At 47.1% G+C, this 23,772-nt stretch overlaps 1 protein-coding gene across 2 annotated transcripts in view; it reads right to left on the bottom strand.

Annotated features, from left to right (window-relative positions):
- The window catches only part of septin5a (septin 5a), a 100,173-nt gene that overhangs the window by 32,720 nt on the left and 43,681 nt on the right, over positions 1-23,772 (bottom strand). The window contains exon 1 of one of the 2 annotated variants that reach the window (XM_070887598.1): positions 11,423-11,548. The exons of the other annotated variant lie outside the window; for it this stretch is intronic. Coding sequence (XP_070743699.1) covers positions 11,423-11,512 — 90 coding nt within the window. The 5' untranslated portion in view covers positions 11,513-11,548. Of the gene's footprint in view, positions 1-11,422; positions 11,549-23,772 lie in introns of those variants that run through there. 2 annotated transcript variants of the gene reach the window in all.

Below are 23,772 nucleotides of genomic sequence, written 5' to 3'. Positions count from 1 at the left end.
TGCTAGGACAGACGGTCATACATATACTACAGGGTCTTTTATTCAAATGTGATTCCTCACACACAGGTCCTGAGAAAGATTTCATGGCTCCCCAGGGAAAGAAGGAGGCTAAACTGGAGGTCAGTCAACCCAAGACAGTCTGACACGTCACTTAATGTCCACTTACCTTGCAGAATTCGCATAGGCCTGGGAGTAGGACTGCAGCCTGTCCTCTGAGTGAGGCACATTGTTTGGTGCAGGGAGACTCAGGAACAGGAGAAAGATTTGAAAAAACAAACAAAAGTGTATTTCACTATATGTGTGTATGTGTGGAGGGAGCGGGCACAGTTCCCTCATTGGTTTTCACTTCTGTTGTAAATGTATCCAAGAGGTTTGCTCCTTTTGGCGTTTGCTTAATGCAAAAGATGGCCATTTTGTTCCAGAATCTGACAGCCATTAAATCTAAAATAAAACCTTGAAGGTGTACAGTAAAAACAAATGGCCCCTGATTCTGTCATATGGTAACCTGTGGTTCCAACTTCTCTTTGTAATAAACATTTCTTCTCCTTTTCGGAGGCTATTGTGGTGATGCTGTAGGTTAGACACTCGCCTTAATGATCTAAACTGGCTCCCAGTCCAACAAGGCCTCAAAGTTAAGATTCTCATCCTTGTGCTCAAATTCCGCCATGGCCTCACCCCTCCCAATCTCTGTAGCCTCCTTCAGCCCTACAATCCTCTGAGAACTCTGCCTCCCCCCGCAATTCTGGCCTCTTACGCATCCCCATTTATGCGTGTTAACGAGGGTTTCCACCGTATTTCCCATGAAGCGAGGGAGCAAGTCCGAGGAAATTCCAGACCAAAGACTCCAAGCACGGCTGCAGTCGTGTCTCCATTCACGCTGCTGACAATCCAAGTTGAAATTATCCTTTTTTTTTGTGAACTTTTTTGCTGATTGAGGTGAGGGATGTTAGTTAAAGAGGATTAATCATTTTCCATTTCGGGCACTCTCAGATCAGGTACAACATGGCTGTCCGTGGATTAAGCTCTGCTCTGACCCAACGTGTCCCTGCCAAAACATCAGATGAGCACCACCTAGTTCAACAGTGTGGCATTTTTTTATCCTGACTATGATAACCATTCAGAGACCTCTCTGAGATTGCCAATTTAGCATTAATGGGGTATAAATTCATCTAGAGCATATAAATTTATCATCATTTCAAATCGGCAGCCCGTTCTGGCTGAGGCTTGAAGGGCCATTGAAGTGCACAGAATCGAAAGAGCTTCAAAGACCATTGGGCTTGAACTAATAAGTGGCTGAAAGCATGGTCAAACAGCAATTTTAAACACATCTTTCCCTGTCATGTCCCTGTTTCTCAGCCTTCCATCAGCACACCATTGCCTTGCAGCTGGGAGAAGATGTTGCTATGGTTACTGCAATAAGTCAAACCAATGGAGTAAAGTGGAGTGGGTGAAGCAGTTGGAAATGTTCAACATTGACAAGGTTGACAGTTGAGGCTAAGATTGTTTCTTCAAACGTGCAGCAGTCCACGCTCACACAGTGCTCAGTTATTGAAAACGAACAAAGCCAGTCAAATAGGGTCTGGATGTAAGTCGCGGTTCCAGCTCCAGCAATGGTTACCAAAGCTCAACAACCAGAAGAAACAATAAGGCAGCAACAGGCGATCAGATACGTCAGTCTTTCAAACAAGTGCATTACGCACAATTCTCAGAAAAATAATCACCATAACAGGAAATATCAAAACTTCCTTCCCTGGTCCTTTTGTTACATGTGATAAAGGTCCGAGACAGTTGAAAGCACATGTGTATTTACAGATAGAGAGCGAGAGAATGCCTTATCGTGTCTCAGAAACGTCCGAGAGTGTTTCACATACTGGAAATTACTTTGAAGCACAGTCACTGTTGATATGTATACCACCGAGGCAGCCATTTTGCACACAGCCAATGCCCACAAACAATAAGAAGATGAATGATGGTTTGTCTACTTTTTGGTGGTGCAGCTTGAGGGAAGTGCAGGCGGGTTGGGCTTCAGTTTAACGTCATGTCCACGGCACCTCCGACAATCCAGCACTCAGTACTGCACTGAAGCCTAGATTAGGTGCCACAGGACCACTGCTCAAATGGATCAGAGCCTTGTTTATAAAACATGAAACAAACTAGTACTCAGTCCATGGAGTGAGGGAGGTGTCCCTCTTTGATAACACCTTGATTTCCACTCCTCTGATGTGGACCAGAGGCAGGGTTAGGACCTTACAACAAGTACAGTTGCACCAAGGCCCAAGCTGCTCAGAGCTCCTGAGTCAGTGAGGGTCCCAAGTCAGTGAGGGTCCCGAGTCAGTCAGTGGCCCCGAGTCAGTCAGGGGTCCCCCGAGTCAGTGGGGGTCCCAAGTCAGTCAGTGACCCCGGGTCAGTCAGGGGTCCCAAGTCAGTCAATGACCCCGGGTCAGTCAGGGGGCCCCGAGTCAGTTGGGGGGCCCGAGTCAGTGCGGGGCCCGAGTCAGTCAGGGACCCTGAGTCAGTGGGGGTCCCGAGTCAGTCAGGGACCCTGAGTCAGTGGGGGTCCTGAGTCAGTCAGTGAGGGTCCCGAGTCAATCAGTGAGGGTCCCGATCAGTCAGTGACCCCGAGTCAGTAAGGGCCCCCGAGTCAGTCAGGGACCCCGAGTCAGTCAGGGTCCCGAGTCAGTCAATGACCCCGGGTCAGTCAGGGGGCCCGAGTCAGTGGGGGGCCCTGAGTCAGTTGGGGGCCCGAGTCAGTCAGTGACCCCGAGTCAGTCAGTGACCCCGAGTCAGTCTGGGCCCCCGAGTCAGTCAGTGACCTTGAGTCAGTCAGTGACCCCGAGTCAGTCAGTGACCCCGAGTCAGTCAGTGACCCCGAGTCAGTCTGGGCCCCCGAGTCAGTCTGGGCCCCCGAGTCAGTCTGGGCCCCCGAGTCAGTCTGGGCCCCCGAGTCAGTCATTGACCCCGAGTCAGTCAGGGACCCCGAGTCAGTCAGGGACCCCGAGTCAGTCAGGGACCCCGAGTCAGTCAGTGGACCCGAGTCAGTCAGTGACCTCGAGTCAGTCAGTGACCTCGAGTCAGTCAGGGACCCCGAGTCAGTCAGTGACTCCGAGTCAGTCAGTGACTCCGAGTCAGTCAGTGACCTCGAGTCAGTCAGGGACCCCGAGTCAGTCAGGGACCCCGAGTCAGTCAGGGATCCCGAGTCAGTCAGTGGACCCGAGTCAGTCAGTGACTCCGAGTCAGTCAGGGACCCCGAGTCAGTCAGTGACTCCGAGTCAGTCAGTGACTCCGAGTCAGTCAGGGACCCCGAGTCAGTCAGGGACCCCGAGTCAGTCAGTGACTTCGAGTCAGTCAGGGACCCCGAGTCAGTCAGGGACCCCGAGTCAGTCAGTGACCTCGAGTCAGTCAGGGACCCCGAGTCAGTCAGGGGTCCCGAGTCAGTCAGGGGTCCCGAGTCAGTCAGGGTCCCGAGTCAGTCAGGGTCCCCGAGTCAGTCAGGGCCCCCGAGTCAGTCAGAGGTCCCGAGTCAGTCAGTGACCCTGAGTCAGTCATTGACCCCGAGTCAGTTAGTGACCCTGAGTCAGTGGGGGTCCCGAGTCAGTCAGGGACCCCGAGCCAGTGAGGGACCCTGAGTCAGTAAGGGACCCTGAGTCAGTAAGGGAACCTGAGTCAGTAAGGGAACCTGAGTCAGTCAGGGAACCTGAGTCAGTCAGGGTTCTTGAGCGGATTCCAGTGAAAGGTCGCCTACGCAATGGTAATAGCTGGCTCCTGATCATTTACTTAAACATTTTTAAATTACCTATTGAAAACATGCCATTATACAATGGTCTACATGAGGACTTTACACCAGATTAAGTAAGTATTTAGTACCTTTGTCTAGTAAATTGTAGGGACCCCAAATCGAATCTTGGCATGGAGGCCCACACAAGGAAATCACCGCTCCTGACATACACAGGTCCTCTCCAATTGGATTAATATTCATTCTCCCGGGATGTAGCGCAGGGCGGACTTCCCAGACAGATTCCCCACATCAGATTTACAAGGGTGATTCCAGAACTGAGAGATCATAACTATCAGGAACAATTGAACAGGCTGGGGCTCTTTTCTTTAAAAAAGAGAAGGCTGATCTGTGACCTGATAATGGTCTTTAACATTATTAAAGTGTTTGATAAGGTAGATGTAGCAAAGATGTTTCCACTTGTCATACTAGGGGCCATAAATATAAGATAGTCGCAAATAAGTCCAATCGGGAATTCAGGAGAAACCTCTTTACCCAGAGAGTGGTTAGAATGTGGAACATGCTACCACATGGAGTAGTTGAGGCGAATAGCATAAACTGCCTTTAAGAGGATACTTGATCAGCACATGAGGGAGAAAGTAGAAGGAGATGCAGAGAGGGTTAGTTGAAGTAGAGTGGGAGGAGGCTGATGTGGAGCATAAACGCTGCATGGAGCAGTTGGCCTGAATGGCCTGTTTCTGTGCTGTAAACTCGATGTAATGCTGTTTGTGGGATCTTGCTGTGTGCAAAATGGTAGCCACATTTGCCTACATTCAAAGAAAAGCCGCTGCCTTATAAAGTAATTTGCTGTGCGTGAAGTGCTTTGAGATGTATTTGGAAGATGATAAGGCGCACTATAAAAACAAGACTTTCCGTTAACCCTTTCACCAACCTCACTCCTTGTGTGTGGAAAAGCACAGCCACTCTGATCCCTTCAGGGGCTGGGGGGCGGGGGGTGAACCTTATAAACCTTTTTTGCAGTAAGATGCGGACGGGATTCATTCTTTCATGCAGCTCTTCACACAAGCAGTGGAACACAGAGAAACAATGTCAAAGCTGCCACACACCCTTGTTTATGCAGATGCCCCCATTCAGTTTACAGCCACAGTAGCAGGGAATGGTGTCACAGAATCATGGAATCATATAGCACACAAGGAGGCCATTCAGCTCTGTGAAAGGGTTATCCAATCAATCCCACACCCTTGCTCTTTCCCCACAGCCCCGCAAATGTCTTCTTTTCAACTCCCTTTTCAAAGCTACTATTGAATCTGCTTCCAGAATCTGCAGTGCATCCCAGATCACAACAAAGCACCGAGTAAAAATAGAAACTATGAAAGATTCCTCTACAATCTCCTCCAGCGATCGAAACCAGCTCCGCAGATGGCATTGACCATTTTACCCACAGACTTCAGATGGGTGAAAGTCCCAGTTGAACCCTGACAGGATTTATACCCCAGTACCTCTGTCCCTCAGTCCAGTGCTCACCTTTCTGAGCTGCCCACCCTTATCATGTAAGCTGGTGCCACCAGTTCCATTGTAGTTTTACTTGGATGCTTTCTTCTCCACCACTTTTCACAACTGCAACAATAACAACTTGCATTAATATAGTGCCTTTAACGCAGCAAAATGTCCCACGATGCTTTGCAGATGTGTTATCACACAAACTTTGACACCGAACCACATAAGAAGATATTAGGACAGGTGACCATAAGATTGGTCAAAGAGGTATGTTGTAAAGAGCGTCTTAAATGGGAATAGAGGTAGAGAGAGGAAGATGTTTCGGGAGGGAATTCCAGAGCTTAGGGCCAAGCAGCTGAAGACATGGCTGCCAATGGTGGAGCGATGAAAGTTGGAGGTGCGCAGGAGCATATAATTGAACAACCACTTCAACAGCCTGCTTCATTATAATCAAACTGCAATCCTAGACCATTCCCTGAAGTGCAGCCCCTTTCTGGAAAACTGCATGTTTCCACAAATATAAAAGAGATGATGCAACTTGCCATACGATGGATATTCTATACAGTTCATACGGGACTGCATAGAACGCTCACTGCTCAGTAATGTCTTTGCACACGCTGTAAATCAATAAGTTCATCCTTATGTCTGTAATCGACACAGAACAAAAGATAAACTGCTGTGTCAGGCTATACGATGGAAAGTCCATGCTGTTCTCTGGGATCTGGAAGTGCTCAATGATAGAGCTGTGCGTCATGGTTACAGCAAAACAGATGGGGGTGGGCTGTGGGGGTAGGAGGGGAGGATGTGGGGGAGATAGTCAGCAGCAATGCACTGTATCACTTATGGTACAATTGGGGGGAGACATGTTCAGCAACAGTGCTCTGGCACTCAAATTCAAATACTGAGCTAGTACTCAGTAACAACATCCAGCAGCACGGAGTGGAGACCCTGGGATTCTCAGTAACAACATCCAGTGACAGAGTGGAGACCCTGGGATTCTCAGTAACAACATCCAGTGTCACTGAATGAAGTAACCATGGGGGTTCTCAGTAACAACAAGTGTCACTGAATGATAAGACCCTGGGGCTCATAATAACAACTGTAAAGTCCTTACTCAATGGCACAAAACCCACACAAGGCACATTCTATGGACAAGGTCACTCTATGACCTGAACCTTTATTCACAGGACCAAGAAGTGATGACCCTGCGTGTGACCTCCCTTTATATACCTGGATGACCAGGTAAGGAGTGTCTCCCACAAGTTCACCCCCTGTGGTCAAGGTGTGCATTGCTTAAGTATATACAGTATTGCAGTGGTGTTACATAGAGGTTACATATATGACATCACCTTCCCCCCTCCCCCCCCAAAGTCTTATTGGGATCATAGGTTAAGTCTTTCAGGTGGTCTACGCTCCCTCGTGGTGCACCGCAGTTGGGGCTCTGGTTGTTGAGTCTTGGCGCGAGTGTCTGTCACCTGTGGTGATTCCGGCCTGTCCGGGCTGACCGCCGGGACTGTGCATGCTGCTGAATGTTCTTGTTGCTCGTTTACTGGCGGTGGTGTCAGCACCATCTCATGCTCTTCCTCGGGTTCCTCAGTGTCTATGCTGAACCTTTTTTTTTACTTGGTCCAGATGCTTACGGCATATCTGCCCATTGTTAAGTTTAACCATGATGACCCTGTTCCCCTCTTTGTCTATTACAGTACCCTCAAGCCATTTGGGCCCCATGGCATGATTGAGGACGAATATGGGGTCATTTATTTCTATACATCTCCCCCTTAAATTTCGGTCATGGTACTCGTTTTGGGACTGGCGCTTGCCCTCAACTATGTCGGACAGGACTGGGTGAATGAGGGACAACCGAGTTTTGAGTGTTCGTTTCATAAGTAGCTCAGCGGGCGGGACCCCCGTGACCTATAGGCCAGCAGGAGGCGTGATAGACGGCATTGAAGGGAGGGTCCTTGTATCCTGAACATGCCTTGTTTAATGATTTGGACCGCACATTCCGCCTGGCCATTGGAGGCCGGCTTGAACGGTGCTGTCTTGACATGGTTGATGCCATTGCCCGACATGAACTCCCGGAATGCATAGCTCGTGAAACATGGGCCATTATCGCTAACAAGGATGTCCGGCAAGCTGTGGGTTGCAAAGACCACACGTAGACTCTCCACAGTGGTGGATGTCATGCATGAATTCAAAATTATGCACTCGATCCATTTCAAGTACGCATCTACCACAATGAGAAACAGTTTTCCCATGAACGGGCCCACGCAGTCCACATGAATGTGAGACCATGTCCTGGTAGGCCAGTGGCACAGGCTGAGCGGGGCCTCCCCTGCGGGTATTACCCAGCTGGGCACACGTCGTGCAGCTGCGAACACATCAGAATGATGCCTGGATACTCACTGCGGAGTTCCCTGATGAATGCCTCCCTGCCCCTCTGGGGCATGACTACCCGGCTGCCCCACAGTAGGCAGTCAGCTTGGATTGAGAGCTCATCCATCCGCCTATGAAACGGTCTGACCTCCTCAGGGCATGCTCCGTGTGCGGGCACCCAATCCCCAGTCAGGACACATTTCTTAATCAGAGATAGGAGGGGATCTCTATTTGTCCAGATTTTGATCTGGCGGGCTGTGATGGGGGAGCCTGAGCTGTCAAAGGGATCAACGGCCATGACCATCTTAGCGCTTTGCTCCGCTGCCCCCTCAGTGGTGGCCAGTGGAAGCCTGCTGAGCGCATCAGCGCAATTTTCTGTGCCAGGCCGGTGCAGGATGGAGTAGTCATAAGCAGTCAGCGTGAGATCCCATTGCTGTATGCGGGCTGACGCGTTGGCATTGACAACCTTGCTGTCTGACAACAAGGATGTTAACGGCTTGTGATCCGTTTCTAATTCGAACCTCCTGCCAAAAAGGTACTGATGCATTTTTTTTACACCATAGACACACGCGAGTGCCTCCTTCTCAACCATCCCCTATCCCCGTTCTGCTTGAGAGCAACCTGGAAGCATAAGCCATAGGTTGTAGTTCGCCCTCAGCATTACTCTGCTGCAACACGCACCCAACTCCATAGGACAATGCATCACATGTCAGAACCAATTTCTTACAGGGGTCGTACAGGGTCAATAACTTATTTGAACAAAGTAGGTTCCGCGCCCGATTGAAAGCCCGTTCTTGACAGTCCCCCCAAAACCAATCGCAACCCTTACGCAGGAGCACGTGAAGCGGCTCCAACAACGTGCTTAAGTTCGGCAGTAAGTTCCCAAAATAGTTCAAGAGTCCCAGAAATGAACGCAACTCTGATGTGTTGCCGGGTCTGGGCGCTTGTCGAATCGCCTCTGTTTTGGATTTGGTGGGCCGAATCCCATCTGCAGCAACAATCCTGCCCAGGAACTCAACCTCCGGAGCCAAAAACACACATTTAGACTTCTTGAGTCGCAGGCCTACCCGGTCCAGTCAGCGTAGCACCTCCTCCAGGTTGTGGTGATGTTCCTCGGTGTCACAACCCGTGATGAGGATGTCGTCCTGAAATACGATTGTTCCAGGAATGCATTTAAGCAGGCTTTCCATGTTTCTTTGAAAAATCGTGGCCGCTGATCGAATGCCAAACGGGCACCTATTGTAAACGAACAGTCCCTTGTGCGTAGTGATGGTGGTCAGTAGTTTAGATTCGTCGGCCAGTTCTTGGGTCATATAGGCTGAAGTGAGATCCAACCTGGTAAACAGCTTGCCACCTGCCAGCGTGGCGAAAAGATCCTCCGCTCTCGGGAGCAGGTATTGGTCTTGTAGGGACACCCGATTGATAGTGGCCTTGTAGTCGCACAGATCCTGACAGAACCATCCACTTTTAGGATGGGAACGATGGGGCTCGGCCAGTCGCTGAATTCAATGGGCGAGATGATGCCCTCTCTCAGCAAACGGTCCAATTCGCTCTCAATTTTCTCCCGCATCACATACGGCACCACTCTGGCTTTGTGCTGTACTGGTCTGGCGCCCGGGGTGATGCGTATCACTACTTTGGTACCTTTGAATGTCTCGACGCCAGGTTGGAATAGTGACTCAAATTGTTGTAAGACTTGTGAGCACGAACTTCGCTCCACAGATGACATTGCGTGCACATCCCCCCATTTCCAGTTCATCTCAGCTAACCAGCTCCTTCCCAACAGTGCGGGACCATTGCCCAGGACAATCCAGAGCGGCAGCCGGTTCACTGATCCATTGTGTGTGACCGCCAACTTTGCACTGCCTAGTACTGGAATGATTTCTTTGGTATACGTCCGTAGTTGTGTCTCAATGCGTTCTAGTTTGGGTCTACTGGCTTTGAGTGGCCATAGCTTTTTGAATTGTTGAACGCTCATGAGTGACTGGCTGGCCCCCGTGTCCAGCTCCATGCATACAGGGATGCCGTTTAATAAAACCTTCATCATTATTGGTGGCGTTTTGGTACATGAGCTGTGAATGTTTGCCACATGAACCTGCTGAACTTCAGCGTCCATTGATTTGCCGCAAGAGTCATCCTGCATCACAGACCCCTCTTCTGGTCCATCCGCCTCGTAAATTAGCCTGGTTACAGGCTTTCTGCACATTCGAGCTAAATGGCCACTGAGGTTGCAATTTCTGCAGACAAATTGTTGAAACCTGCAAGTCCTGGCAGAGTGTTTTCCCCCACACTTCGAGCATGAGCTGAGATTCCCGTTGTTGTGAACAAAGGCGCTATGATCCAGCATTCCTCACTGATTGTCCCCTTGACTGCCCTTGAGTACCCTGTTAGTGAGTGTCAATGGCCCCATCCCGGACTGCATTGTCCACTGTGATGGCGTAAATGTCCGTTCAGCCTGCCATTATCTCTGTTGAAAACCTGCTCTGGGGTCTATTGCTGCCTGTGGTGTGTCGAACTGCTCTTGCCTGCCTGCGGGGCTCTGAGTCCCATTTATGATATTGACTCCCTGATCCATCGCCGCGTTGGAGGCAGAATTGCGCGCATATATTATTTTGGTTTCCTCCTCCCCCGCCATGAAACTCTGAGCCATCAACGCCGCTGTTTCCAAAGTCAAGTCCTTGGTCTCGATTAACTTTCAGAAAATCCCCGTATGACAGGTGCCCTCAATAAAGAAATCCCTTACCATCTCCCTCCTGCAGGCGTCTGTGAACTCACAGAGGCTGGCCAACCGCTGGGGGTCCGCAACGAAGTCCGGTATGCTCTGTCCTTCATGACGTCGGTGGGTATAGAATCTGGGCCATGTGTATGCTGCTCGGGTTCTAGTAGGTCCTTCATGAGCGCGTAAGTCTTAGGTCCGCAGCTGGCCAGCAGTTCACTTGTCGGCCGCTGCATCTCCTAGCCATTCTTTCATGACAAAGCTTTTCTGGAGCCTCGTCCCAGTCCTCACCAACACAGTACCGTTCCTCTGTGCTACCGGTGGCCATTCTCGTGGGTTGTTGATTCCCGCTTCTCGTTGCCAATGTAAAGTCCTTACTCAATGGCACAAAACCCACTTGAGGTACATTCTATGGACAAGGTCATTCTATGACCTGAACCTTTATCCACAGGACCAAGAAGTGATGACCCTGCGTGTGACCTCCCTTTATATACTTGGATGACCAGGTAAGGAGCGTCTCCCACAAGTTCACCCGCTGTGGTCAAGGTGTGCATTGCTTAAGTATATACAATATTGCAGTGGTGTTACATATAAGTTACATACATGACAACAACATCCAGTGCCACTGAATGAGGAAACCCTGAGGTTCTCAGTAACAACACCCAGTGCCACTGAATGAGGGGACCCTGAAGTTCTCATTAACAATACCCAGTGTCACTGAATGATGGGACCCTGGGGGTTCTCAATTATAGCTACTTGCAACACAGCTTCAGAAACTTCTTCCCAAAGTGTTTGACTGCGACATCTCACCGATACTTTTATTCCATGTGGCTCACACAGAGATTCCAAATGAACCCCGGTATCTTGTCTGATTACAAGAATAGTATTCAGGCGAGACGCATATCCCAGCAGAAACCTCAGTGCACTCATTCCAGCGGGTGAGTCACTAAGCTCATTTGAACAGAAAGTACAAATAGATCAGCTCTCCCGCCTCCTTTCACCCTCCCTTCTCCTTCCCGTTTGTCTGTCCTGCGAGCACCTCCCGCTCCTTTCGTTCTGCCTTGGTTCCGCACACTGCCCTATCCCGAAACTCATCATACCTTCAGCCTTGCCCGTCGGCACCTTTCTGATACAGTCCTGGGAGAGAGGAGTCGCTCCACCAAACGCTCCTGGATGATGATGGCATCCATGTCGGAGATTGGATTTCTCCCGACCCGGCAGAGGGACCTCTCCACCCCTGACGGGCTCCGCTGAAGCCCTCCCGTGGGAGCTGCTGGTCACAAATGAACTACAGCATCCTAGTGCCGGGGAAAGGCTGGACTAAGGAACAGAAATCTGGAATTTCCTGCTTCATGCACTGCATCAAGAGTGGGGGTGGGTCTGACAGCCACAGAGCTTCATCCAAACAGATTTCCTTGAGCCCGAGCTTCGAGGGTTTTAAAAGATGGCACTCTGACGGGATGGGATTTTTAACCTTGATGTTTAATTTTCGTAAGTCTCTGCCATTAAACAGAAAACTCAGAGAAAGTGACCCCCAACAATCAAGACTGACCCTCACTTCCAGGAAATGTATTTGGCAGGATAGTCAGTCCAACTGAAATCTGTCAGCTTATGAAAAATGATTCACCCGCCACCCCAACCCCACCCCCCTTCCCATTTACAATTAGTCACTGGGCAGCCCTCTCTAGAGAGGGATTAACCTTTTTACCCATCTCTGCCTGTCAATGTGGGGTACGAGGGGATTAACCCCTTCAGTGGCTTCTTCCCACTTACACATGACACTGGCCAGCCTCGCTGCAAAAGGGGATTAACACTGTCACCCGCCTCTTCCCATTCACAGAGAGACACTGCCTCGGTGTCGGAGAAATTTAGCCTTTCGCAACCTTCTTCTATTTACAGTGAGACACTGAAAAGCATGTCCTTAGCAGAGGAAAGAAAAGAAAGACTTGCATTTATATAGCGCCTTTCACAACTTCAGGATATTCCAAAGCACTTTACAAACAAAGAGCACTTTTTTTGAAGTGTAGACACCGTAATGTAGGAAACACGGTAACCAACTTACGCACACCAACAGCAATGAGATAATGACCACGTAATCTCTTTTTTTTTAGGTCTTGATTGAGGGATAAATATTGGACCTTGGTTCAACATCACATCCGAAAGATGGCACCTTTGACAGTGCAGCACTCCTTCAGTACGGACTGGAATGGCAACCTAGATTTTGTGCTCAAGTCTCTTGAACCCACAACCTTCTGACTGAGAGGTGACAGCACTAGCACTGAGCCACAGCTGACGCAGGAGACCGATCTATCCACCTCTGCCCACTTACTACACCAACAAGCCTAGCTCCGAACAGCAGTAAGATCAGATGTCAGACATATTGGTATAACATCTCGAATATGAATCAGTAAAGGGTTAGGAATGATGAACGGCAAAGCTAGCCCTGCGTGATCTCACTTTGCTTTGAATCAGATCGACTGTGTTTCACGTAGCTAATTCCAAAGACATAGAACTTAAGTCACCCAGACCTCAGTGGGATGACATCATTGGGATGCATGGCCTCCATTAAAGAGCAACTCTGATTGGTTCTTGGTACATAAGAACATAAGAAATAAGAGCAGGAATAGGCCATACGGCCCCTCGAGCCTGCTCCGCCATTTAATACGATCATGGCTGATCCGATCATGGACTCAGGTCCACTTTCCCGCCCGCTCGCCATAACCCCTTATTCCCTTATTGGTTAAGAAACTGTCTAGCTCGGTCTTAAATTTATTCAATGACCCAGCTTTCACAGGCAGTTTCTGAGGCAGTGAATTCCACAGATTTACAACCCTCTGAGAGAAGAAATTCCTCCTCATCTCAGTTTTAAATGGGTGGTCCTTTATTCTAAGATTTACAACCCTCTCGTTCTAGTCTCCCCTATCAGTGGAAACATTCTTTTGCATCCACCTTGTCAAGCCCCCTCATAATCTTATATGTTTCGATAAGATCACCTCTCATTCTTCTGAATTCCAATGAGTAGAGGCCCAACCTACTCAACCTATCCTCATAAGTCAATCCCCTCATCTCCGGAATCAACCTAGTGAACCTTCTCTGAACTGCCTCCAAAGCAAGTATCTCCTTTCTCAAATATGGAAACCAAAACTGTATGCAGTATTCCAGGTGTGGCTTCACCAATACCCTGTATAATTGTAGCAAGACTTCCCTGCTTTTATACTCCATCCCCTTTGCAATAAAGGCCAAGATTCCATTGGCCTTCCTGATCACTTGCTGTATCTGCATACAGCGGGACCTGGGGATACTTATGTTTCATGCACAAGTACCCCAGATCCCGCTGTACTGCAGCACTTTGCAATTTTTCTCCGTTTAAATAATAACTTGCTCTTTGATTTTTTTCTGTCAAAGTGCATAATCTCACACTTTCCAACATTATACTCCATCTGCCAAATGTTTGCCCACTCACTTAGCCTGTCTATGTCCTTTTGCAGGTTTTTTTGTGTCCTCCTCACACAGTATTTTTCATCCCATCTTTGTATCATCAGCAAACTTGGCTATGTTACACTCGGTCCCTTCTTCCAAGTCATTAATATAGATTGTAAATAGTTGGGGTCCCAGCACTGATCCCTGTGGCACCCCACTAGTTACTGATTGCCAACCCGAGAATGAATCATTTATCCCGACTCTCTGTTTTCTGTTAGTTAGCCAATCCTCTATCCATGTTAATATATTACCCCCAACCCCATGAACTTTTATCTTGTGCAGTAACCTTTTATGTGGCACATTGTCAAATGCCTTCTGGAAATCCAAATACACGACATCTACTGGTTCCCCTTCATCCACCCTGTTCATTACATCCTCAAAGAATTCCAGCAAATTTGTCAAACATGACTTCCCCTTCATAAATCCATGCTGACTCTGCCTGACTGAATTATGTTTTTCCAAATATCCCAGTGAGGCTGAGCGCTCCCTCCAGGGTGAATCTGCACTAGCTTTGACCCACTCATGTTTACAGCAGATTAAAAACCGATACCTTAAAGCAGAAAACCCTATTACAGAAAACCCACCCAAAACTAAGGTGGTCAGATATTAAGACACAAAATTCAGATTTGTGATCTGGGATGTCCCAAGTAAGAACATACTCACCATTGAGTCCCTTTCCAGGTATGCCTAACGAACCATGGAGCTACATTGATAACCATAGGCGAAGAGAAGACTTTATGCCCAAAGGTCCCAATTGAACCAGTTTTCAAAGAATTAAGTAAGGAATTGAGGAACTCTTTGCGTAAAATTAAGCAAAACCCTAACCCTAACCCCATTCCTCCCACCCAAATATGTGCTCTTTCTCTGAACTTTTTCTGAATGCGCTGACTCGTGCTGGTGCATGTTCCACTGATACCCAAGCCCTTCGAAACCTCTCCAAGTGGCCTTTCTACATGTGTGGTCCTTTATAGTGAGTGTCTGCAGGTTATTTAATTGTTAGAGCACTGCAGCAGAGCCAGATCCTGTTCTCATTTGATATCCCCACAAGCACATATACATGCACAGGTAGACGCATGAGCACATGCATACGTATGCACACTCATGCACACTCATACAAATGTGCACATGCATGTGTACATGCACACGCACACACACAAACATGCACTCACCCTCACATGCACGCATTCGAACAGGAGTCATAGCACAATGATCATAAGCAGAAATTTTGGCTCCTTTTCTCACTTCATAAACCAGGGATGCTGGGATCAATTAAACTAAACCTGAGACGAGATAACTTAGCACTGACCAGCAGTTGAATCTGAGGTTTCCCTTGTCCGCAGTGATCAATACTGCAATAGTTGTAGTCTGTTTACCCACTACTACTGAACTGATTGAGACTGTGATTGCCATAGTGTTTTCAAAAAAGGACTGCACCAAGTGCCAGAGTGATACAATCTAATAGATGATCCAGTCTGAATGCATTGCAAACTGCAAGATATGATTGATTTGATCAATTGAGCAAACAGCTGGCTCCACTGAGATGAAGTGGCCTCGCGGGTTGTACTGTTGCTCTGGGCAAATATTCATCCCCTCCAGAAAGTCTCTATTCCTTGACGATGGTGGCAAATGAGCAGAAGTGGTAGAACTTCAATCCAGGCTACGGCCCCAAGCTCATCATCTGGCACAACTAGGGAACTGCACAACTGCGAGACTGGTGGGATCTCACTATACAACCACAACTTACATTTATATAGCACCTTTAACATAGTAAAACATCCCAAGGTGCTTCACAGTAGCATAATCAGACAAAAACTGACACTGAGCCAGAGAAGCAGTCCACCTTTGTACAGGTGACCAGACTCTTGGGTACAGAGATTTTAAGATTTTAAGCAGGGTCTTAAAAGTGGAGAAAGAGGTGGAGAGGCAAAGACGTTTGGGGAGGAAATTCCAGGTCTTTGTGTCCTAGACAACTGAATGCACAGCTGCCAACGGTCAAGTGATGAAAATCAGGTCAGATTGGAGGAACCTAGGGTTCTTGGAGGTTGGGCAGGAGGAGGATACAGAGATAGGGAGGGACAAGGCCATGGAAGGATTTGAACAAGAGGATGAAAATTTTAAAATTGAGACACTGCTGGACTATCTCTTGGATGAGACGTTAAACCAAGGCCCTGTCTGCCTTCTCAGGTGGACATAAAAGATCCCACGGTACCATCTCGAAGAAGAGCAGGGGAGTTCTGGCCAATATTTACCTCTTGCACAACATCAATCTAAATAGATTTTCTGGTCATTATCACGTTGCTGTTTGTGGGACATTGCTGTGCACAAATTGGCAACCGCATATCCTACATTACCACACTGGCTACACTTCAAAAAGTACTTCATTGGCTGTAAAGCACTTTGGGACATCCTGATGTCGTGAAAGGCTCTATATAAATGTAAGTCTTTTCTTTTTTACTCGTCCATTAGATCAGACAGATACACAAGCAGACCTTCTCAGTTCTATGCTGCCATCCTTTACATGGAATATAATGGCTTCCGTCTCCAGAAAAAGGCCTCAGTCTGGAATGTGCTTGAAAGCGCATTTTCAGCAAAGAATCTGCGGTCTCCAGTGTTGTTTAGGAGCTGTTAATAGTTTGACGGGACATCTACCCGTTTAGTTTTATGGCACTTTCATAAAGATGGACGGTTTATTATTAAAGCTGGGAGTCTCTAGGTGTCTGGAATCAGTCCCAAGCTGCCAAAACATGTTTCTGGAAAGATATACATCCATGTAAGAATGAATGAAAGACTGCACTCATAGTTCAACACTAACACCCTGTTAAGGGCAAGCTTAGCACTGGAGTGGTAGCCAGGACAGATGCAAGTAAAATAATTTTGGAATAAATTGAGAGGGGTTTAAAAAAAAATCAGAGCCCAGCGGTTCCACAAGTAAATTTAACTTGGCTTGAGGGACAGGGCGCTATAGTGTCTTATTAAAGTGGAGCTGCCCCAAGCATCACTGCAGCCAACACTAGAATGTGAAACAAAGAACTAGATTTCAGACAGGCAACAGTCAATCTGATTGGCTGAATATTTTTTCTGAACACAAAACTCTTGTTTGCTTTCTTCAGTTTTCTCCTCTCCTCTCCCGGAGCCGTTGCCTGACCCGCTGGGAGCTCCCGGCCAAAGTGCCCGTTCTTCATGTGTGAGCCTTAATGGCGATTGTTGGTAGACTATTTGACCTCACCACTCACCCTAATCTTAACTTGATCCGACTTTGTACATTCGTGCACTTTCTATCAGGGAATCACCAGGTAAACGAGTGGGGAGCATGAACCACAGTGGCTGTTCCTCCTCCCTAACCCAGAGCCACTGTAGCCAATTGTAGCAACTCCTAGTGTCACCATGGCTGAGGCAGACCATGGATCAAATCTGGCATGTTTTTTGCTGTTGCATGGTTCTTTTCCATGCTGGGCCATGTTTTAACCATGAGGAGACCCCTGCACAGTTATTATTTCCCTGCTCTTGCATTCCCAGGTGACCTGTTCCAAGGCGCCCGCCAATGCTCCTCTGGAACTCGCATTTTCAACTTTCTTTCCAAAGCAACATAACAAAAACACATACCTCAAAAAACAAACTCTCGTTTAAAGGAGCAAGGTTATCCCAGATACAACCAATGGTTAATTATGTAACACAAACATCTCAGCTCTTGATCCTAAACCAGGCTAAATGTCAGTATTTCTCACAGCAACCCCTCAGCCGTTATATTACAGACTTCAAATAGGCCAACCCACCATAACTAGGTACAAAGCCAATCATTTCACCTTAACCAGGCACAAAGCTAGCTGTTCCACCTTAACCAGGCACAAAACTATCTGTTCCACCTTAACCAGGCACAAAACTAGCTGTTCCACCTTAACCAGGCACAAAGCTAGCTGTTCCACCTTAACCAGGCGCAAAACTAACTGTTTCACCTTAACCAGGCACGAAATGGTCAAGTGACCTTAAGTAGGCCCTAAACCATCCATGACATCTCAACTAGGACCCGAAAATGCCCTTACAATATTAGGATTTAAAAGGCTAGAAATGGATGATATTAGTAGACAAATCTTTAAAATATTCGTAGGAGATTCCTTTGTCCTCTATTTTAATGGAAGCAATAACTAGGCCCCAATTTTAATTCCGGATGGATTTTGAGTGGGTGTTGGCCACCTGCTGCAGCAGAAAACTGACCCAGGGTATTTTAACTCTAGAACCTCATTAACATGCTAGCGATTCACTTCTTGCCCAATCCAGGCAGGAGGTGAGTGGGAAGAGGCTCCTGACATTTGGGAAATTGGACAGCCTATTGACAGGAGGTTAAATGTGGGGAAAGGGCATTTCAGAAGGGTCTAATGGGAAGGCTGCAACTTTCCTTATGGCACCCGGACTGGTCCTACAAAAAGGACCTCAGGATGTCCCCAAACCATTTTATAGCCAATTTTGAATTGTAGTCACTTGTAATATAGGGAACACAGCAGCCAATTTGCATACAGCATGGTCCCACAAACAGCAATGTGATAATGATCAGATAATCTGGGGTTTGTAGGTGTTGGTTGAGGGATAAATATTGGCCAGAGTACCAGGGAGAACTCCCCTGCTGTTTTTTGAAGTAGTGTCATGGAATTTTTTACATCCACCTGAGAGGGTAGCCAGAACATTAGTTTAACGTCTCATCTGAAAGGTGACACCTCTGACACTGCAGCATTCACTCAGTACTGCACTGGAGTGTCAGTCTGGATTATGTGCTCAAGTCTCAGGAGTGGGACTATGAATCCACAACCTTCTGACTCGGAGGCAAGAGTGCTACACTGAGCCATGCCTGGCAGGTAAAAAAATTAAATAATAATAGAAAATGCTGGAAATACTCAGCCAGTCAGGCAGCATCTGTTGAGAGAGAAACATAGTTAATGTTTCAGGTCAATGACTTTTCGTTAACTCTGTTTCTCTCTCCACAGATGCTGCCTGATCTACTGAGCGTTTCCAGCATTTTCAATTTTTATTTTAGATTTTTATCATGCGCAGTATTTTACTTTTGTTTTAAGTAAACAACTTTGGGCTTCTGTTTCTTTCTGCCAGCTCCCGAATCTCTTCAGCCTGGCTGAAAACCACAGCAGCTTTCCTGCTCAGGCCTGAGTGACAATTGCAGTCGGGGACCAATGACATCTTTCGAGTCCAATCTCCCTATTTAAAAAGAAGGACCTTGTCGGCTTTGGACAGGTGGCTTAGCTGCCCCTCCAGAAGCCCGAGTAAAAATGGCGTAATTGAGTAAAAAATTGTATCAGTTCGGAAATTCTACGGCGTTTCTCCCAGTCTGTCCATGGGTAATTTCGGCAGGAGACCAGCAAAACTCCTAGAGAACCTGGCGTAAATGCCTGTTCTCCACCAATTAGGTGGTTTCTTTCCGTGTTCAGCTGAAATTACGGCGGGAGACCAGGAGAATCCTTGTGGAATTTCAGGGCAATCGTCTACTGGAAGGACTAAGCTTTCTCTCTGCTTCAAGAAAGCTTCTCGTGCATAGCAATTGTCCAGCTATATAGCTGTTTGAGAGAGAGTGGCTCTGTATTCATTCACTCATCAATGCCCAAGGAAACTTGATGGGGTAGACATTCAACTTGCCGCTCGGGTATAACACTGGTGTTTTGGATGGGCTGCCCGTTACAGAAACCGCCCAATTTACATTTCCATTGAAATCAATGGGAATAAAAATGGGTGGTTTCTATAATGGGCAGCCTATGTAAAATGCCACCGTTAGTTGAAGATTTACACAAACGTGCCTCAGCAGCACCATTATCTCAGTGAGGTTTCTGCCAAATTGGCAACAGTGAAGAGAGATCAAATCAGTAAGTGTGAAGAGAAATCAAATCATACCGAGAGACACTCAGAGGCGAAGTGATCTCGAAACGTGCGTGAGCCACTCAAGCTGCTCCCTGACCAACCATGATATCACCAATCAGGTTCTAACACTACAGTTCCCTCCGATCACAATTGCCAATAAATCCATATAAAGCCTGCATTCAAAGACTGAAAACCTTTGCAAAAGAACAGCTTGAATTGGAGACTTTATGATAAAGGAGTTAATTGTTCATTCACACTTCGTTGTGAAACTCCAAGCTTCTCACTTCTGGTGACGTTCTCTTGCACCAACCTATCTGAACAGGAGAGATTCTGCCTGTCAGGCTGGGCCCTGATCCCAGACTCACTGCAGCTGGGAGGCTTTGTCAAGCATCCTGTTACTATAAATACAGGTTATTCAGCTCCTTTGTGGAGGACCCCTGTGTACTGCTTCTGAATGAGACAGAGCAAGTGCCAAACGCTGACATCACACGGGGTTGGAGCCAAAGAAATCATCACCAGCTGTGAGTTTAGTCGGAACAAGGGAGAAAGGGAGCGAGAGAATAGAAAGAGGGAAGGAGCTGTGAAAGGGAGAGATGAAAGAAAAATAGAATAAGGGGCAAAAAAAGAATAGGAGCAAAAAAAGGTAAAGGAGGAGGCAAAGGCATGTAAAAAAACATAGAAGGGAGACGCAAGAGAGAGGCTCAACCAAGAAGTAGAGCAATAGAGTGGAAGAGTACACAATGTTTGAAGGCAGCAGTAAGAGAAGAGAGCAACAGCAACAATTTGCATTTATATAGCGTTTTTAAAGAAGTAAAAATGACTCAAGGTGCTTCACAGGGGAGTAATCAGATAAAATTTGACAGAGTGCGACATAAAGTGAAAGAGGTAGGTTCTAAGGAGTGACTTATGGGAGGAGAGAGAGGTGAAGAGTTAGAAAGGTTTAGGGAGGGAATTCCAGAGCTTAGGGCCTAGTCAGCTGAAGACATGGCTGCAAATAGTGGGGCAAAGAAAATCGGAGACGCATGAAGCCAGAATTGGAGAAGTACTGAGTTCCCGGAGGGTTGCAGGGCTGGAGGAAGTTACATGGATAGGGAGGGGCAAGGATATGGACGGATTTGAACACAAGGATGAGAATTTTAAATTGAGGCACTCCTGGACCAGAAGCCAATGTAAGGCAGTTGTTGTTGTTGGTTTATGGCAACATGATTTCAGCCAGTGACGCTGGCTGCTGTCGGTTCAGGACTTCCTGGCTAAATGTACACATAGTGCAACAGTGACCTCTATGCCCTGGTACGAACCTGGTGTCCGCCCCGGTGCCCCTGAATAACTTGCCAATCTAAGGTGTTAGTGCTCTTTGCACCTGAGTGGGGCATTGGTCATCCATTGCAAGTCAATGGAAAAGAAAATGGGGTACGGTGTAAAATGGCTGCCGATTAGCGACGAGCTCAGTTCGTGCTATCCGCGAACACCAATTTCAATCTCCTCGTGTCAATGGTAACACAGCATCAGGTAAAAAAGTGAAACAGCAGCAACATCTTCTGTTCATCCCAGGAAAAGGTGCATCGGGCTGCAATGTCTAATGGTTTCCACAAGAGGAAGCCACAGGATAGCAAGAGCCTGTGCGAAACCCCTTCAGCACAAGTTCATTTATTTACTGCGAGAATGTGCGCCTCCTGTTGAGTCAGTGTTTCTCTATTATTGGCCCAGAATTTGCTGGAGAGAGGTAGTTCCATTTGTTAGATCTTTTTCCTCACCTGTCAGCTCGAAAAATTCTGTGCCACAAATTGCTGGAAGTGTGAGCTAATAACGGCACTGTGACTTCAATGGTGTATCTGGGATCTTGGTGACCGACAGGACCAACAGTGTGTCTCTTTAGCCAATGAGATTTAAGGATAGAGAAAGAAACGGAGTAACAATGGAGAAAGAAATTGAATTGGATAAGGAGAGAGAGAAAAAAGCGACAGAAAAGAAAATATATATATTTTTTTAATTAATATTTTAGATTTTAAAAACCTCAGAATCATTTATTACCCGCAGGACTATAACTCCACAGTTTCAATTGTTCCATTTCTGGGCCAGAGAGGTTCAGTGGCATTGCAGGAACATGAATCTCATCATTAAAAGATTCCTTCATCCATTAAATAATAGCCCCAACTTTCGGCGAGTTTAATTCATGTTAATAGTGCAAATGTAGCAGTTTCTTAAAACTCACAGGGAGGTTGACAGCGAGACCCCTTTTCATGAGGCTAACAGCAGAGTGGCGCAAACTGTCCAGCAAATTGTCCAGCATCTCGCGGCATATCTCTTTCTCATCACAAATTGCTGGGTTATTTACACATTAATAATGCGCATTAAACTCAGTTATTTTCCCATCGTATTTATGGCCATTGCGTTAGAATCAATTATTAAAGAAGAAATAACAGCGCATTTGGAAAGCACTGACAGGATTGGTCCAAGTCAACATGGATTTATGAAAGGGACATCATGCTTGACAAATCTTCCAGAATTTTTTGAGGATGTAACTAGTAGAGTGGACAGGGGAGAACCAGTATATGTGGTGTATTTGGACTTTCAAAATGCTTTTGACAAGGTCCCACACAAAAGAGTGGTGTGCAAAATTAAAGCACACAGTATTGGGAGTAACGTATTGATGTGGATAGAGAACTGGTTGGCAGACAGGAAGCAGAGAGTCGGGATAAATGGGTCCTTTTCAGAATGGCAGGCAGTGACTAGTGGGGTGCCACAGGGCTCAGTGCTGGGACCCCAGCTATTTACAATATACATCAATGATTTAGATGAAGGAATTGAGTGTAGTATCTCCAAGTTTGCAGATTAAACTAAGCTGGGTGGCGGTGTGAGCTGTGGGGAAGATGCTAAGAGACTGCAGAGTGACTTGGACAGGTTAGGTGAGTGGGCAAATGCATGGCAGATGCAGTATAATGTGGATAAATGTGAGGTTATCTACTTTGGTGGCAAAAACACGAAGGCAGAATATTATCTGAATGACGGCAAATTAGGAAAAGGGGAGGTGCAACGAGATCTGGGTGTCATGATACATCAGTCATTGTAAGTGGGCATGCAGGTACAGCAGGCAGTGAAGAAGGCAAATGGCAAGTTGGCCTTCATAGCTAGGGGATTTGAGTATAGGAGCAGAGAGGTCTTACTGCAGCTGTACAGGGCCTTGATGAGACCTCACCTGAAATATTGTGTTCAGTTTTGGTCTCCTAATCTGAGGAAGAACGTTCTTGCTATTGAGGGAGTGCAGCGACGGTTCACCAGACTGATTCCCAGGATGGCAGGACTGACATATGAGGAGAGACTGGATCGACTGGGCCTGTATTCTCTGGAGTTTGGAAGGATGAGAGGGGATCTCATAGAAACATATAAAATTCTGACGGGACTGGACAGGTTACATAGAAACATAGAAAATAGGTGCAGGAGTAGGCCATTCGGCCCTTCAAACCAGCACCGCCATTCAACGAGTTCATGGCTGAACATGCAACTTCAGTACCCCATTCCTGCTTTCTCGCCATACCCCTTGATCCCCCTAGTAGTAAGGACTACATCTAACTCCTTTTTGAGCATATTTAATGAATTGGCCTCAACAACTTTCTGTGATAGAGAATTCCACAGGTTCACCACTCTCTGGGTGAAGAAGTTTCTCCTCATCTCGGTCCTAAATGGCTTACCCCTTATCCTTAGACTGTGACCCCTGGTTCTGGACTTCCCCAACATTGGGAACATTCTTCCTGCATCTAACCTGTCTAAACCCGTCAGAATTTTAAACATTTCTATGAGATCCCCTCTCATTCTTCTGAACTCCAGTGAATACAAGCCCAGTTGATCCAGTCTTTCTTGATATATCAGTCCTGCCATCCCGGGAATCAGTCTGGTGAACCTTCGCTACACTCCCTCAATAGCAAGAATGTCCTTCCTCAAGTTCGGAGACCACAACTGTACACAATACTCCAGACATGGCCTCACCAAGGCTCTGTACAACTATAGTAACACCTCCCTGCCCCTGTACTCAAATCCCCTCGCTATGAAGGCCAACATGCCATTTGCTTTCTTAACCACCCGCTGTACCTGCATGCCAACCTTCAATGACTGATGT

This window comes from Pristiophorus japonicus, chromosome 8 (assembly GCF_044704955.1).
Source record: "Pristiophorus japonicus isolate sPriJap1 chromosome 8, sPriJap1.hap1, whole genome shotgun sequence".
NCBI lineage: Eukaryota > Metazoa > Chordata > Chondrichthyes > Pristiophoridae > Pristiophorus > Pristiophorus japonicus.
This window is presented reverse-complemented; position numbering and strand designations above follow the sequence as displayed.